Source organism: Petaurus breviceps, unplaced genomic scaffold, assembly GCF_028583685.1.
Source record: "Petaurus breviceps papuanus isolate PSGF00001 unplaced genomic scaffold, PetGlider_PUasm1.0 90740, whole genome shotgun sequence".
Lineage (NCBI taxonomy): Eukaryota > Metazoa > Chordata > Mammalia > Diprotodontia > Petauridae > Petaurus > Petaurus breviceps.
The window spans coordinates 9274671-9287611 of record NW_027187330.1 but is presented as its reverse complement, the minus strand read 5'-3'; the positions used below and the strand labels follow the sequence as shown (position 1 = coordinate 9287611).

The following is a 12941-nucleotide window of genomic DNA, read 5'->3' as shown; positions in this document are numbered from 1 at the left end:
TACAAAACGCTCAGATTTCTATTACTCTTGCCTATTTACAAAGCCCTTTATGCATATTCTCTCATTTTCTTCCAATAACTTCACCCCATGGATAAGGACAGGAGTGTTATTATCTTCACTTTAGAGATGGGGAAATGACTCGCCTATGCTGATATGATTCACCAAACTACTAAGGACTCCAACTCATCTTCTGACTCCAAACCCAGCACTTTTTCCATTATATGTCATGCCCTCCCTGACACAAAGACAAATTTACTTGTATTACTTGTAAATGTTTAACAACCGGCTCAGGGTGGGGTATGATCCACACACTTTAAAGTCTGAACAATCAACAAAACAATAAATCAAGTTTTGGTTTATGGCGCTTGACAAATTCCAAGCTACGAATTCTCAAATCAGAAATTTAACAATCAGCTCCCTTGGCTGGGTTTGAATTAGCTTCAGCACAGCCTTGCTTCTAACCCCCTGGAGGTAGGAAGTTAAGTAGCAAATCAGCCAAGAAGCATTTATGAAGTGTCTGCTCTATGCCAGGCCCTGTGCCAAGCACTAGGGATACAAAAAGAGGCAAAAGACAGTCCTTGCCCTCAGGGAACTTACGATCTAAGGGGGAGACACAAACAAGTATGTACAAACCATCTGCATACAAGATGAATAGGAAATAATTAACAGAGGCAAGGCACTAAAATTAGGAATTGGGAAAAACTTCCTGTAGAAGATGGGATTTTTGTTGGGACTTGATGGAAGCCAGGAAATCAGGAGGCAGACCATTCTAGGAATGCGGAACAGCCCAAGATGCCGCTTGGAGTCAAGGGATTGTTCAGGGAACAGCCAGGAGCCGGTGACACTGAATCAGAGTCCATGGAAGAAAGCAAGGTATAAGAAAAGCAGAAAAGTGAAAGGAGGGGCGCCCAGGTTATGAAAGGCTTTGAACACCAACCAGAGAATTTTATATTTGATCCTGGAGATAATAGGGAGCCAGTGTAGTTTATGGAGGGGAGCCAGGCTAGAACCCCTCCACTGGGTTAGAAGCAGGACTGGGGGGGGGGGTGGCTAGGTGGTACAGTGAATAGAGCACCAGCCCTATAGTCAGGAGGACCTGAGTTCAAATCTGGCCTCAGACACTTAACACAAAAAATAGCCGTGTGACCTTGGGCAGGTCACTTAACCCCAATTGCCCTCCAAAAAAAAAAAAAAGAAGCAGGACTGGGATGGAGCCAATTCAAAACCACTCAAGGGAGTTGATTCTTACATTTTTGATGTAAGAATCTGCATCTTGGAATATGTCAAATTCCATAAACCAAAGCTTGATTTGTTGTTTTGTTGATTGTTCAGAGTAAAGTTTATTGATGTCTTCTGTTTTTTGTTTTCAGTTTTTAAAATTTTATTTATTTATTTTTAGTTTACAACATTCAGTTCCACAAGCTTTTGAGTTTTAAATTTTCTTCCCCTCCCTCCTCTCAATTGTTCACACTTTAAAGTGTCCTGTTCGTTCTTCCACCCTTCTTCCACCAAGAGCTGATTGTTAAACATGTATCTAACCAGTACACCCCTGATTAAGAGTATTTATGTACAGATGTGTAATACAAGTAAATTTGCCTTTGTATTAGGGAGAGCATGAGGTGACAGGGTGTGAATGATCAGACCTGTGCTTTAGGAAAATAATTTTGATGGCTGAATGGATGATGGTTTGGAATGGGCAGAGACTTGGGCAGGTGGCCCTAACAGAAAGCCATGGCAATAGTCAAGGCATGAGGCAATGAGGGCCTGGACTAGAGGGGTGGGAGGGTCAGAAGAGAGGAGGGTCCACCATCTAGAGGTGAAATCAACAAGCCTTGGGAACAGATTGGATGTGGAGGGGGTGAACGATATTGAGGAGTGGATGATGCCTAGATAGCAGGTCAGGATGGTGCTACCCTTGAAGGTAAAAGGGAAGCTCGGAAGTAGGGAGGGTTTAGGGGGAAGGTAATGAGTTCAGTTTTGGACACGATGAGTTTAAGATTCTACTGGATATCTAGTTCAAGATGTCTGAAAAGCAATTGGAGACTGGAGGTTGGCAGAGAGGTTAAGCTAGGACCGATAGATTGAAGAATCATTAGCATGAGATGATAACTAAATCTTTAGGAATGATGAGATGACCAAGTGAAAGTGGTATAGAGGGACAAGAAGAGGGCCCCCAGGACAGAGCCCTGAGGGATGCCTCTGGTCAGAACTTGTGAACAGGATGAGGATCCAGCAAAGGAGACTGAGAAGGAGCCTTCTGAGACAAAGGAGATAGAGTGGTGTCCCAACAGCCCAGAGAGAGTATCAAGGAAGAAAGGGTGATCTGAAAGGTCAAGGAGAATGAGGGTTGAGAAAAGATCATTAGATCTGTCAACAAAGAGATTGTTGGGGGTGGCTAGGTGGTGCAGTGAGTAGTACACCAGCCCTGGAGTGAGGAGGACCTAAGTTCAAATCCGGCCTCACGCTTAACCTTGGGCAAGTCACTTAACCCCAACTGCCCCCCCCCAAAACCAAAACACGAGATTGTTAGTAACTTTGGAAGAAGCCGTTTTGTGGAATGATAAGGTCAGAAGTCAGACTGTAAACAAAGGGTTAAGAAGAGTGTGAGAGGAGAGAAAGTGGAGCCTCCTATTGTAGATGGGCTTCTCAAAGAGTTTAGCCAAAAAGGGCAAAAGAGTTATAGAACAATAGATAGCAGAAAGGAAAGGATCACTTGAAGGCTTTTTGAGGTTGGGGGAGACAAGGAAATGTTTGTAGGCAGCAGGGAAGGAAGGAATGAAGATAGACCATTGGGGTTGTTGCTTGAATTCTGCCTCAGATACTGACTGACTAGTGTGACTATAGACCAATCACTTAACTAAATCACTTAACTTGTTTGCTTCACTTTGCTCATCTGTAAAATGGAAATAACAACAGCACCTATCTCACAAGGTTATTTTGAGATAATATATGTAAAGTGTTTTGCAAATCTTAAAGTTCTGCTGTGTCAGTTATTATTTTTATATTATTATATTTTATTTTTATTATATTTTATTATAATTACCCACTTCTCCTTGCCCTTCATGCTGTGGTTTCAGGGCCACACAAAATGTATGGAAGAAGTGTACAGGGAAAAAGGCCTTTGGGCTTCACCTGCCCAGGTCAGGCCCCAATTCTCCATTCATCTTGTGGAAATGGTAGGAGGAAACAAATTTAAACAATCTGGAGAGATAACCTTAGCACTGAGGAAGACAGAGTGCTGGACTTCTCTCCAGTAGGAAATCAAGTATAGAAAGAGTCATTTCAAAGTAAGACAACAGATAATCTCAGCAACCACTAACTTGGGTTTTTCTCTTCTCCCCAGATGAGTTTTCCATCCCAGGTAAGTAACAATTGTCCCAAAGATTTCCCTAGCTTTTCACCTCTTCCCTTCTGTTTGAATAAGAGTCTGAGCTTGTCTGGGATGATCCAGTCTCATGCCCTCCCCCTGTGATGGTGTTAGGTCATTGCCAAAGGATACAGGCCTCCCTTAACAACCTCCAGCAGCTGGCTGGTCCCACAGGCCTCCTGGTGCTGGTCATGGGGAGTAATCCCGCCCTGCTGACCCAGATAACTCAATCGAATTTAATTATTCCAAAGTGGTAGAGCAGCTGCTAGTCTCCCCCCTTCCCCCACCCACATAACAAGCACACAGGAGACATAGAGTCCCACCTTTTAGTACAGGGTTCAAGGTACAGCTAAAAGCAGAATAAAGGGAGAGGATGGAATGAAGGTAGGGAGGAACAAAGAAGCCTTTGTCTCAGAGAAATGTGGTCATTGTCATTATACTCAGTTTCCAGCTATTAGCATGTGCAAGGCCATCTAAGGGGAGAATTCCAGGGGATGAACACCTGAAGACACACTGTGGTAACCAGATTTAGTATGCCCTGAAAGTGGAACAAGACTGCTTGCCCAAATAGAGAATACCAGAGGAAGCGATCAACCATCTGATATTTAATCTCTCACACACACACACACACACACACACACACACACACACACACACACTCCTTTTTACACTTTGTATCCTGTCCTGTGTTAGGCACTGGATGGAGAGTAGATACATTCACCACCTCAGGAGCTCATAGTCTAGATGAGGAAAGAAAACTACCTATACAGCAGGGGAAAAAAAGAAAAGAAAAAGAAGCTAATGTAAGGCTATATATAACTGAGAGATGGGTAGAGGATCAGTCTGGCCTTCAATAAAGGAAGGCTTCATGGAGGAGGTGAGCCTTTAAGAAGTGTTTTTCCCCATTAGTGCATTCCAACATCCAGTTGCTGAAGAGAAGTCAGAGCTGAGGATATACACAGCCTCTCCCTTCTTCCTGGCCACCCCAGTCCCTAGGGGGCTCACATCCAATCTAGTCACTTATATTTGTTTTCCTTCTGCCCCAGACACTACGTTTCCCCACCTAGGAAGCCTTTCTTTCCCTACTTCCCCATCCTCATCATCTATCCAGGCTGGTCTGGTCCTGACAAACATCTTCCTCTCCATTTAGATATCCTCTTCATCCAAGGTATTGGCAGTTGGACAGACCACCTCACTCTACCTCCAAAGAATGGCAAGACTGGGGGAGGAGGGATAAGAGAGGAGCTTGAAGACAGGGAGATGAGGAACCCAGGGTGGAGGCAAAAGGAAAAGAGGCCTGGAGATGGGGATGGGCGGAAGGGTTGGGGACTAGAGATGGGGACCACCACAAGACATGGAGACATGAAGAAGAGAGGAAAGGCGATGGAGTCCTGGGGATGGAAGCCTTGACCAGGTAGTGAAAGGGGAACTGGGAACAGGAGTTGGGATAGGGGGTGGCTCATAAGAATGAATGAGGTGAACAGATTCTACAAAGTTCCAGAGAGATTTCCTGACTGATGGCCAGGGAATGTGAGGTTTCCACAAAGGAGAAACTGGAGGCTTTACTTTTGAATATACCTTCCTGAAAGCTGACCTCCTAAATCATCATTTGAAGTCTATTCTGTCTCTGCTCACCATGCCCCCTGGCCCTGCCCCTGCCCCTCACAGTAGTAGTCCCATCCATGGGGACAGGTCTAAGTTCAAGAGGAAGGCAGGACCTTGTTTCTACCTAGGTCATGTCTGGTGCTCTCAGCACTGTCCACTTCTTCCTGTATGAAGCCTTCTTGGGTCAGCACTTTGAGGCTGTGGAACTGGAAGAGAATGATCCAGAACCTGGAGACCTCTTCTTGTTCCGGTTAACGTCACCTGCTGGAAAATGGCTGGGGGCCCACGTAGGTGTGTACTGTGGACATGGGGAAATCATCCACTTTGAAGGTGAGTGCCTCAGAGGGGCTCAGTCTGCTGGTTTAGAGCTCAGAAGGGAGGCTGGGAATTTAACGAAGCGGGGGGGGATTGTGAATCTTGTGTACAACTCTGTTTATTTCATGCATACATATATGCACACACCTACATACACAAGGCATAGTGTGGGCCCCAGAAGCCCAGCTTCCTGCTTAGGGGAGAAGAATTCAAATCCAATTTAGATAGTTATGTTGAGTGGCTAGTACTGAGCAGCTAGGTATTGTGGTGGATAAAGTACAAGGCCTGGAGTCAGGAAGACTTATCTTCATGAGTTTAAATGTTGTCTTACTAGCTGTATGACCCTAGGCAAGTCATTTAACCCTGTTTGCCTCAGTTTCCTCATCTGTAAAATGGCAAAACACTCTAGTATCTTTGCCAAGAAAACTCCCCAAAATGGGGGCACAAAGAGTTGGACTTTCCTGGAAAAAAAAGTGAATGATTGAATATGTGTTCAGCCCTGTTCTAAGGAGAAAACACTCCCCCCCCCCAATGATTCAATTCAACAAACATCTATTAAGTGCTGACTGTGCCACACGATGTGCTTGGTGCTTTTTTGTAGGAATCCCAATCTGTCTCTGGAAGACAAAACTAACACATGAGAAAACAAACAGGGCAATGTGTGATTAAGCGCCTAAATGGCGTAGACTATAAATACTGTAGGACTGAGGAAGGATGCAGGTGAGGGGGAAATGAGAGACAGGCAGGGCAGAGGGAGTGAGGAGGGAGTCATAAGGAAGTTAGGAGTAACAAGAAGGTGGTGGGGCAGAGATGTTGAGTGTAGTAGGGAGAGACATTCGGAGCTTACTGAGATGGGAAATAGGTTTGAAAGAAAAACAGAGGTTGGGAGAGAACAGAGAGTGGAGATGGTATCTGAGGATGGATTTTAGGGGGGGATGGAGATGGGAATAAGCCTGGTACAGGGGAATGGAGGAAGTTGGGTTGGGGAAATGAGGATTGGGTGAGGATGGGAGATGAGAATTCAGTTCAACACACATTTAATAAGGACCTGTCATGTGTAAGGCCCTATACTAGGCATGGGGGACACAGAGACAAAATGAAAAAGTTCCTACTTAGGTGGATAAGGTTTGGGGGGATACTGGGAGTTGGGGGTGATGGATGAAAATAATGAGGGGGAATGGGACAGGAATGAGGAGGTGGTCAGGTCAATGGGGGTTTTGTAAGTGACAAGGTTTGAGGAAAGCTGAAGGAAGAGATGCTGAGAAGGGATGGCAGAGTTTGGGGGAAGAACAGGGTTGGTAGAAGCTGAAGATGAATGAAGATTAGAGGTGATAGAAGGATGGGGATGGAGTCTGAGGACTGAGAGAGATTGCCAAGGACAGGAGATGGGGATGAGGAGGTTTGGGAGTGATAGGGGATGGGGATGATGAGGGGTGATAGGGGATGTAGCTTGGGGGAATGGCAGGGTGAGGGATGGGGCTTGGGAAGAGACAAGGTTGGAGCTTGATGGCAAATCCCACTGAAGGCTGACTGAATTGGAGATAACAAGTGGCAGTATAGGAGGGTGATACTGGTTAATGGGCACTGGAGGTGGAAGCAAGAGGGCTTGCCCCAGCCACACAAACGACATCTTTCCCTGCTTCTCCCTCCCCCAGGCAGGCCTCCCCCAGGACCCCAGGCTTTCTTGGGTCCCTGGGAGGGCCTGGTGTCCAAGCAGGGCCAGCGGCAGCTGCTGCGCTCCCGCTCACTTTGGCGAGTTCTTCGGTGTAAGGGCGGCGTCGACCGCAAGGCGCTGAAGAGGAGGGTGCAGGAGGCCATGAATGCGGACTCTCTTCTTTATCACCCGACCCACAGCAACTGTGTTCACTTCGCTTTGACTCTCCTCGGCCAAGGGACAGCGCTGCAAGAACTGAGTGTCCTGAGTGAAAGTAACAAGGTGGGATCCGCTCTCGCCCCCCAGGGGCGTGGCCCCACTTCCCACCTCCATCCTCCGGCGTCCGAAGGGCTGCTAGGCGAGGGGGAGATCTTGGGGGACGGAGGAACTCGTGCCCGAGGAGGCAAAATCAGGCAACTGAAAGCACCACCGAGACTGCTGCAGGCCAAGACCTGGGTTGGAACCCTGACTTTGTCATTACGACCTATGAGATTGGGCAAGACACCCCCCTTCTCTAAGGCCTCAGTTTCCAATATTTCCTCCTCCCGCTCGCGTCTGGTAGGTGGAGGGAGGAGTACTTGGGATCATAGACTATAAGGGACACAACGTGACTCAGCCCCTTCCTTTCCAGCTGTCTGTGGACGCGAAATTTGGACCTGGCTTTGAAGGTGACCTAGCCTCCGGATCTTAGATCTCTCAGGGGACCTGGAATCACCTCATGCTTTGTCTCCTGCGGCTGAAGGAGAGGCTTAACAGGATGTCATTAAACTGTTCTCTGCAGTCTTGGTGTGGGCTCTCCATTCTCAGAACCTCAAAGGAGCAAGGGGATCAAAGAAAAGGGCTGGGGTGTTGTGGGGTCCCGGCCCATTCCTTCATGCCATTTTTGAGGCAGCCAAGTGGGTACTTGGCTTTCTTTTCCTGGGCTAAGGCTGGTTGCTCAGCTGAGCTGCATCCAGTTTGGCAGATTGGGACCACCTGGTTATGTCCCCGTCTGTGAGCAGCTTCTCTATTCTCTTTGCCTTCCGTCCTCACTCTTGCAGTCAGCTTCATCTCTTGTTCCTATCTTCACCTAGTCATCCCATCTCCCTTGGCTTCCAATGTCCCAAATTGGGCCCTTCCCATAAATCATCTCTAACTTGTGATGTGAAACTCAAAAAACCCTACCTCTGTTAAGTATGACCTCAACAGTAAAGATATAATCATCATCTATTCCCCCAAACGGTTATTTGATTTATAATTTATCATCTCTATCTTTCCAAACCCTGAAAATGGTCATAGGTAAAAGGACTGATAGGCCACGATACCCTACAGCCATTTAATGCTGTTTACAAACAGGTCCTCTCAGCACATTTATATGATGGGTGTTTTTTTCTCTGATCCTCAGAACAGTCTGTGTCTTTCTTCAGGCATTTTTATCTAAGGGGCTTTGTCTCTTTTCAAGCTGTTTTTGTCAGAGTTCCTCATATAAATATTCTTTTCCATCCCCTTTTGGGAACCAAAATATCCACATGACAGAGGCAATACCTTACACTTCAAAAGGTGTGTAACCACCTCAGGCTGTAACTACCTAATGAGCGGCTGTGTCAAGAAAACCAATGAACTCTCCTTGGATAGTCAACCTTAGTACTTAAAAATCCTTCCAAATTCTACCCTATTCAATCAATCAGTCAATCAACCAGCATTCTCCATGAAACCTGGACCAGGGAACTCCAAGTGATAAGGTCTATGTGTCACCAGAGGGCATTGAAGCTCTTAGGGAAATCTCTATTTCCCAAGGGGTCATGGTAAGGGTGGAGAAGGAATTTGATGAACCCTTTGATTCTGAGGGATTGGGATTTGTTTGGGAGGGGTTCCAACGGTCAGATCAGTGCCCTCTAGTGCCAGCATGCTCAGCTATCTTAACCTTCAGTTTACTCATTGGTGCCCTATTTAGGAAATTAACTTGAATGTTAATCCTACTCATCCGGATAAATATGAGTGTTTCCACATTAGTTGGACCCAGGGACACATCCTAGGTAGGATATTTTGTTTGTACTGTACTTGGCCCTTAGCCAAGGACATTTTTCTTAGTGTTTTTGGGAACACACGTACACATGCCCCTCACATAATATGTGCTTAATAAATATTTATTGAATAGATAGATGGAGGTCCCTTGAAATTCTATTAGTTCATCTGCTGCTAGGACAGAGAAAAAGCTGAAGTATAGGGAAAACAGAGTGGGGAGGAAGTATCATTGAATCAAAGTAACAGGATGTCATGGAAAGAGCACTGGCTTGAGAGATCAAAAACCACCACCAACAGAAACCTCAAGATGTGAGACTGGGTTTTTCCATTAAGGAGGTTCTACCTCCTTACCTTGGGTAACTTACTTCCCCTCACTGTGCCTCAGTTTCCTCATCTGATCCTTTGGTTCTTCCAGGTCTATTTACATTAACATGGTTCGACAGAAGACCAACTAGTTGGCACAGTGGATAGGGCACCAGGCTTGGAGTCAGGAAGACGAATTCTAATCCAACCTCAGACACTTACTAGTTATGTGACCCTGGGCAAGTCATTTAACTTTGCCTCAGTTTCCTCCTCTGCAAAATGAACTGGAGAAGGAAATGCAAACCATTGTAGTATCTGCCAAGAAAACCCCCAAAAGAGTCATGAAGAGTGAATGACTGAACAATAAATCAAACTCAAATAGAAACAGGTCAGGATTGCTGGGGGTTATATTTTAATCTGAACTGTTGCCAGCAGCAAGTTTGACAGGTCTGAACCAAATAATCTCCCATGTCCCTTAATCTTTGGATCTATGTAACCCAGGTCCCCCTGACTCAGAAGAGGAAAGTTTAGAGAGCTGTCTTCATTTTCATCTCCATTGTCTGTCCATCCCCCATCCATCTCTCTTATCTTTCAATTTGGAATTTAGAGCCAGAAGAGATCTCTACTCCAGACAAGGAAAGGCCCCGGGAAGTCCAGCAATCCATCTGAGATCACATAGGGACTAAGTAGCAGAGACATAACTTGAACCTAGGCCCTCACTGCTCAACTATAGTATTCTTCTTTTCTCTGCATTGTCTCAGGAAGTCAACTTGGAATTCAATAAAGTTTCTTTATTTTAATATAAAATTTACTTGCATCTGTATTGACAAATACAGGTATTCCACTACAGAGCGAAAGAAAATAAGAAAAATGAAATGCAAACCGAAAGGGGGAGGGGAAGGAGTCCTCCTGCCCCCCTCCACCCCCAGAGTGTCAATGATTATGAATCCATCTAACTTCCACTATTTGACCATCTTAATTAGCTCAAAACAAGTGAATATTGACATGAACACAGAACCCATATCCTCTTTATTTCCCTGAATCTTTTTAACCTTCTATACTGTAGGGTATTCATGACTCGAATTTATTGCGTTTTACAAGGTAGTTCTGATCAATGTGCCTATTATTCTTTTGGCTCTTCATTCTTCAATAGATATGTATCAAGCACAGGAAAGCCCTGTGTAGGAAGTTCCCTTATCTAATATAATTTTATCTAATAAAAGCCCATGGAGTCCCCTTATCTAATGAGAAGGCACCCTCACTAGGTATATAGGAGCAAAGTCCTCAGGGAGGTCCTGACTTGGTGACTTGGGGAAACTGAGATAATGACCCTTCCAACCTGGTAGGGAGAGACCAACAATGAGCTAGGACCCCAGTTCAATGGCAATTAATCATTGAACCTGGAAGGAAAGGGAATCCTAAATGTAAGCATCATCTTTCAATCATATAACCTTTGCCTTCCCCCACCCTCACCCCCACCCCAGCAAAAGACAACTAAAATTTCAGTGTGAGTGCCTGGTTTTCATGGTGACGCTGAGATGGCAGATATTTTCTGTAAAATGAGGGAATTGGACTAGAAGACTTCTAACACCCCTTCCAGCTCTAAATCCTCGGATTTTCCTGAAGAGCAAAGGAAGCCTTGTTTAAACAGTGAGGGGTTTTTTTGCACTACATGATGAGGGACTGCAGAAGAAAGGTCCAGACCTTATCCCATACCAATTATAACCCTGAGTCACTTCTAACGAACAAGATGAGCTTCTCAAGGATGAAAGCAAATTGGTGAAAACAATCATTTGAAGACTGTTTTTCGTTTTGGTTATTTGTATCCTTAGCTGCCTAGCACATAGTAGGGCTAAGTGATAAGTAGGGGTAGGTGGATCTGTAATTTCATTGTTAGGAAACTCTCAGACGAGGGAAACTCCGATGCCAATGCAAGCCGGATCTTCTTTTGCTAGTCTTAGAAAGTTGTCTAGTCTACAGCACAGAGGACTCTCCTAAGGTCTCACAGGCAAGCAGGTGTCAGAGGTGAGACTTGAATCCTGTCTTTCTTGCATCACTACATCGCACTGCCTTCTCACACTTAGAAACTTAATCAATTCATGGTGTTCCTCTTCCCATGATCATAGGATAGCAGATAGCTTATTCTTTCCAAGGTCTCCCTTTCCCTTTCTCACCGGAATAAGTGAAGAAGCCGGTAGTTGGGAATGTTGGGAACCTCCTTCTATCACTTTAAGAGGAAGGGACGCCCTTTGGGGAGGGGGGTTTCCTTGTTCACGTGAGGATGACGTCACAGCTCCTCTGTTGGGGTGGGGAGGAGCCAGGTGCCTGCTGCAGTAGCCACACCCCTCCCCCCATATCCCCTTGCCCCCTCCACTTCCTTTCCGGGAGCCTGGCCCTTTAAGAAGCTCAGCCCTGATTCTGGATTCCTAAATCCCTGCTCCAGCAGCATCGCCCGGCACACCTTGCTTCCTTCAACCTCCTCCGGCCCGGCCTTGCTCCCCCGACCCCGATCACCATGTCGGCCGCTCCAGCCTACAGCGAGGACAAGGGCGGCTCTTCTAGCCTAGGGGAGCCCGAATACGGCCACGACCCGGCCAGCGGCGGCATCTTCTCCTCCGACTACAAGCGGTGAGGCGGCGCCCGGGAGGATGGAGTAGGCTGGAATGCGGGCCCCCAGCTCTAGAAGGGAGCCCTCCCTGGCAACGGAGCCCGGGATTTGTGGGGAGGGGGCGGGGCTACCAACCAGGATCCCCTCTAGCAAATGGGGCCGGGAGGGTGATGGTTTGCACTCGCAGCTCTTAGAGGGAAGGAGTCATTCTTGCCCCCAGATTTGCTACCGAATAGTGCACCGTACGAGGAGCTACAGAGCGCTTCTTCACACCTGTCCTCACCCCGCATCCTTGTCTCAGTTTCCTTAAGAGGCCTCCTCCTTCTTGGTGGAGGGAACACAGATCTCGGCCCCAAATTCAGGCCCATGGCCCGATTAGGAAAAGGGACAGGGAGGACTGGAAGAATAGGGTGAGACCCAGGGCCCAGACCAAGAAAAGATACTGCTCCTCTAGAGTGGGTTGCCAGAATCTGGGAGGATAAGCCTGGAGACAGGAGAGCGAGGAGATGTAAGGGCAGAGGAGAGAGATCTGGAGTGTAGAAGGGGTCCTACCTCGGGAAAGGCTTTGCGGGAAGGAATATATAAGGCGACCTGGGCAAAGGAAGCATGGGGACTGGTGGAACAGTTTGTGCTTTGGCAGAAAGGAGCCTGGGATGGGGATTTGGGGGAAGAAGACACCTGGTGGGGAGGATGGTTGAAGACCTGGTTGGATGGAGGTAAATGAAGACCCTGGGGAAGATCTGGGGGCAGGAGGAAACCTGGAGGCCTGCTGGGGGAGGAGCGAAGGGAACACTGGTGGCAGGAGTAGTCAGGTACCTGTGGTAACGTGACAGCAGAATATCTGAGAGATTGTGTTAAGACCCTAGATTGGACGAGGACAGGTGTGTACCTGGAGACTGTAGTGATGGTGTGAGGGTGAAGGGAGAGGGAATCTAGAAGCGCAGAGTTGTGGGGAGAAATAGCGGAAGATTGGAGATCTAGGAGCAGAACCTCATTTCATCTCTGGAGTAAAATACCTGAGCCCAGGGCGTGCGAGGGTCCTAGCGACTATCGAGAGCTATCTGTTTGGGGCCTATCAGCCCCGA

The 12941-nt window shown here is 46.8% G+C and overlaps 1 protein-coding gene and 1 pseudogene across 1 annotated transcript in view; both read left to right on the top strand.

Annotated features, from left to right (window-relative positions):
* The first annotated feature begins 5049 nt into the window (after positions 1-5049).
* On the top strand, positions 5050-7538 carry LOC138145487 (uncharacterized; annotated as a pseudogene).
* Positions 7539-11611: 4073 nt separating this feature from the next.
* AP3B2 (adaptor related protein complex 3 subunit beta 2) overlaps positions 11612-12941 on the top strand; it is a 52897-nt gene continuing 51567 nt past the window's right edge. The window contains exon 1 of the mRNA XM_069067269.1: positions 11612-11876. Coding sequence (XP_068923370.1) covers positions 11764-11876 — 113 coding nt within the window. The 5' untranslated portion in view covers positions 11612-11763. The remainder of the gene's footprint in view (positions 11877-12941) is intronic.